General features: G+C 35.1%; 2 protein-coding genes across 2 annotated transcripts; both read right to left on the reverse strand.

Annotated features, from left to right (window-relative positions):
* Window positions 1–1761: 1761 nt before the first annotated feature.
* Window positions 1762–2358, reverse strand: LOC145040295 (uncharacterized). The gene is made up of 2 exons (XM_078988241.1): window positions 2011–2358; window positions 1762–1938 (listed from the first exon to the last, which is right to left on the reverse strand). The coding sequence occupies exons 1-2, from the start codon at window positions 2356–2358 to the stop codon at window positions 1762–1764; spliced, it is 525 nt and encodes a 174-aa protein (XP_078844367.1).
* LOC145040296 (uncharacterized) lies at window positions 2355–3647 on the reverse strand. Its single transcript, XM_078988242.1, has 3 exons — window positions 2961–3647; window positions 2642–2891; window positions 2355–2557 (listed from the first exon to the last, which is right to left on the reverse strand). The coding sequence occupies exons 1-3, from the start codon at window positions 3645–3647 to the stop codon at window positions 2355–2357; spliced, it is 1140 nt and encodes a 379-aa protein (XP_078844368.1).
* Between the last annotated feature and the right edge of the window lie 974 nt (window positions 3648–4621).

Here is a 4621-nt window from a genome sequence, read left to right on the forward strand (position 1 = left end):
GGCAACATATTATATAGATTTTTGTATATGGTAACTTTTATATCATTATGTGTCTATGTTGTGAATAATATGTATAAGTAATACCTTCTAAATCATATTTAGATCAGTTATCGATGTTTTAAATGTAATTTGGTTCATGTATCTGTGTTCATTTGTTTGGACGTACCTAATGGTTCTATTTATAATTAAAAGTTTGTTTTTGAGAATGGATTTTTGTTATCTTATGGATTTTTTTTTGTTTGTTATTTTTTATTTTAGAGGATTACTTTTGGTAATTAGATTTTATTATAATTTAGGTTGTATTATGTTTTGTGTTGCGGTGATTAAAATAAAACAGTTAACATAAAAAGTTAAATATAAACAAATATAACATAATGTATTTTATTTAGCTAAATCAAAACTGAGAAAATATTTATTAATAAATATTTATAATACGTGTGTTTGGTTTGGCAGAGACCTAAACTATGAAAACAAAAATGACAAAATGAAGAGAGTGTACTACAGTGTTTTTGTTAAAATGGAACTGTAAAATTTAGTAAAATTGTCAGATAAAGTGGAGACAGCTTTGAATCAACAAACCCTTTGCACCATTTTGTTTTAGTTTTGAACAAATTATGCCGAATGGTCCTTTAGGTTTTGGATTTTTCCCTAATGTAATCCCTACGGTACTTTTTTCCCTCAAATAGTACCTATGGACCATAAGTTGCACGCGTTTGGTCCTCGAGTTGGATGTCCGTCCATTCCAACGTTAAGTTGCTCCCATGTGACTTACACATGAGTGTATTTATGTCATTTTAGCCTAAAGGACCTTTTCTGAACATATAAATTAAAGCTTATATTACTTGTTCTTGTTATTCCTCCTAATTCAATTGATTACTACTACTGTTAGAGAAAGAAAGCTGTGGAAAATGCTGATATGTGCTTGTGGAAATCGTGATCTAGCCATCATCACTTCCTGGTCATATCGCAACCCTGGAAGGTGATTTTGGTCTTGTCTTCGTAATGAGAGAAGGTGTGGTTGGATTTGGTGGTTTGATGAGCCGATGTGCCCTAGATCGGTGGAAGTGATACGTGGGTTAATCAGGTCTATGAACAAGCTCCAAGAATCTCTTCAACAAGCTACACTGCAAGCTAGGATGTATAAGTTAATCATTCTCTTCAGTTGGGGTCTTTTTGCAATTCATTACTTGAATCATGGTTGAAGTTGCCTCTGAATGTGGTGTCTGAATGCAAGAAGTTGTGTCGTAGTTATAGGTTTAATGTACTGGTGGTCTTATTTTGAGTCTGAAGACAGGAAATTATAGCATGGTTTATGTAATGTTTGCGTCCTTTTTGAGTTTGACTGCAGTAAATTATGTTCTAGTTAATTTTAACTTAATGTTATAGTCTTTTTGTAATCAAATGGTTTAATTTCAGAACAAGGTTATTGAGTCATGGCTTTGTGCAATCAAATACTATTGACAAGAACACCAATTCAACATGCATGACCATACACTTTGAATATCACAAATACTAGTTGACGAAAACAAGAATATAACAAAAATGCTATTGTATATCACAGCAGCAGTTGACATTGTTTCATAGTTTACCTATGTGTAAAATGATTCAAGGTCAACATGCATGACCATACAAAATAAGGACCCCAAAGTAAGTATTGTTTAGTACATAAACATAGGTGTTAACATAACCATAAAAGTAAAGTGCAAATTACATCAAAAGACCTAATGGTTCTCAACAACACCCCCATCCTCACTTCTATCCTCATGTTTCTTCAGTTCTTTTGTCATTAGGGCCACCTTGATCTTTACAAGTTCTTGAATTATGCCCTTTGTTTTTGCACTTTCTACATGTGACAGTGGTCCACCTCTTGGACAGTTTATGCCCCTGTGTAGCAGGTTCATCATATGCCATGTTCCTTTTCTTCTTGGGCCTACCCACCTACAAATGTACATAAGATTAAATTGTTGTTCTTAAAAAAAACTACAGTTATATTGATATATGAAGACATACCTGAAAAACATGTTTGGGTGGAAGCAACTTGTTTGGGCATTGTGATTTGGGCCACATCAATCTACCATTTATAGGTTCAACTTTGTGTTTGTACACTTCTGCCCATGCAACTAGCCAGTAGCATGGGTGGACCCAATGCTCTAACTCAGGAACATTCTTTGCTCCATGTTTCATCTTGTCCCATATTCCACTTATTGCATGTGAGCATAACATGCATGTAGTTTCCCAATGTCTACATGTGCATGTTTTTTCATCCAAATTCACAATAAACTGGTCACCCCAATGAGTAGTAACTTTAGTTTTAACCCCATTGAAAATACACCTGTGCTTTTGTGCTTGTCTTTTCATTTGATTAGAAGACTAGCTGCAGTTGGTGTGAGAGGACGATGGCATCTATCAATCTCTCTTTGGACATTGCAAATTCTCTTCATCAAATACTCTCTAATATACTCCAAACAATAAATGATAGGTTTGTCCCTGCTACCTTGTATTTTTCCATTCATAACATCACACAGGTTATTCAACAAGATGTTAGTATGTGCCCTCCCTATTTAGTCATATAATACAAAATGAGAACAAATCTTAACAATGACAAGTAAAAGTTAACATAAAGGAAAGATGAAGTACTAACCAGAGAAATGAGATCTTGCCCACTGAGCTGGAGGAATCTGTATCAGCCTATCATGAGCTTCAGCTTTGAATTTCATAAGCTCTTCTAATGCTTTCTCAAAATTCCTTACAGTAGTAGCAGTTGCACATGCCCACACCAAATCTTTGAGCTCTTTATACTTCCACCGCATTTTCATATTTTCATAAATATGCCTCAGATAGAACCTATGCTCAGCTTGAGGAAAAAGTTTGGCAATTACAGGAATGATACCCTATTTAAATATTTCAATACTTAGTTAACTAAATAACAACAATATCAAATTAAATTGAAGTATATGTACCTTCTGCCCATCTGAGAGGAAAGTGAAGTTTGAATTAGCATGAAGTTCCAAATCATCACCAAGTTGTTCAAAAAACCATGTCCATGAATTGGTGGTTTCATTCTCAAGAAAAGCATATGCAAGAGGATATATCCCATTATTGGAATCTACACTTACATCAGTCAAAATTTGACCGGGATAGGGACCTTTCATGAAAGTTTCATCCAACCCTATGAAATCCCTTAGATTAGCCTTAAATCCTTCCTTTAATGCTCCTAAACAAATGTAAATTCTCCTAAATGTCCTTGTATCAGAATTTAAATTTGGCTCACTGTAACAATCGATCTTCACATTAGTACCTGGGTTTCTTTCCATCAGCTCTAGTCCATAGTCCCTCAAAATAGCATATTGTTTATGAAAATCCCCAAAAACATGCTTCTGAACCAATTCCTTTTCCCGATGTACCTTCATTCTTGACATGTTCATCTCGAATTTTTGGATGAGATCTTCTTGAAGTGCGTTGACTGGAATGGTTGGATTACTCTCAATTTGCTTCACAATCTTTGCTGCAATGAATTTGTAGTTGCAAGCTTTAATGGTTCTTGATTGCATACACCGATGTTCACTAACTAGGGTGTTCACTACCCAATCATCTATCTCTTTAGGTCTAGACACTAGTACAACCCTAGGACATTTACCCTCTTTCATATTTACTGTTTTGTCCATGAATCCAGTCCTTGACTTAGAGAGTTTTAATCTAATTGTAAAACGTTCGTAAACCAACTTATGTCTCAGACAAGACTTGAACCTTTGATCACAAGGATGGAGTGGTCCCAGATATGAGCGGTGGGCCATGGAAAAAGTCAAGGACTGGATTCATGGACAAAACAGTAAATATGAAAGAGGGTAAATGCCCTTGGGTTGTACTAGTGTCTACACCTAAAGAGACAGATGATTGGGTAGTGAACACCCTAGTTAGTGAACATCGGTGTATGCAATCAAGAACCATTAAAGCTTGCAACTACAAATTCATTGCAGCAAAGATTGTGAAGCAAATTGAGAGTAATCCAACCATTCCAGTCAATGCACTTCAAGAAGATCTCATCCAAAAATTCGAGATGAACATGTCAAGAATGAAGGTACATCGGGCAAAGGAATTGGCTCAGAAGCATGTTTTTGGGGATTTTCATAAACAATATGCTATTTTGAGGGACTATGGACTAGAGCTGATGGAAAGAAACCCAGGTACTAATGTGAAGATCGATTGTTACAGTGAGCCAAATTTAAATTCTGATACAAGGACATTTAGGAGAATTTACATTTGTTTAGGAGCATTAAAGGAAGGATTTAAGGCTAATCTAAGGAATTTCATAGGGTTGGATGGTACTTTCATGAAAGGTCCCTATCCTGGTCAAATTTTGACTGATGTAAGGGTAGATTCCAATAATGGGATATATCCTCTTGCATATGTTTTTCTTGAGAATGAAACCACCAATTCATGGACATGGTTTTTTGAACAACTTGGTGATGATTTGGAACTTCATGCTAATTCAAACTTCACTTTCATCTCAGATGGGCAGAAGGTACATATACTTCAATTTAATTTGATATTGTTGTTATTTAGTTAACTAAGTAGTGAAATATTTAAATAGGGTATCATTCATGTAATTGCCAAACTTTTC

The sequence above is a fragment of the Lactuca saligna genome, chromosome 4 (assembly GCF_052625555.1).
Source record: "Lactuca saligna cultivar CGN05327 chromosome 4, ASM5262555v1, whole genome shotgun sequence".
NCBI classification, from domain to species: Eukaryota; Viridiplantae; Streptophyta; class Magnoliopsida; order Asterales; family Asteraceae; genus Lactuca; species Lactuca saligna.

Coding starts and splice junctions, on each gene's coding strand:
- LOC145040295 (XM_078988241.1), bottom strand. CDS start 2,358: ATGAAAAGACAAGCACAAAAGCACAGGTGTATTTTCAATGGGGTTAAA. Junction 1,939..2,010: donor CACCCAAACATGTTTTTCAG/GTATGTCTTCAT, acceptor GTACATTTGTAG/GTGGGTAGGCCCAAGAAGAA.
- LOC145040296 (XM_078988242.1), bottom strand. CDS start 3,647: ATGAAAGAGGGTAAATGTCCTAGGGTTGTACTAGTGTCTAGACCTAAA. Junction 2,892..2,960: donor TCCTCTCAGATGGGCAGAAG/GTACATATACTT, acceptor ATATTTAAATAG/GGTATCATTCCTGTAATTGC. Junction 2,558..2,641: donor GGCAAGATCTCATTTCTCTG/GTTAGTACTTCA, acceptor ATGACTAAATAG/GGAGGGCACATACTAACATC.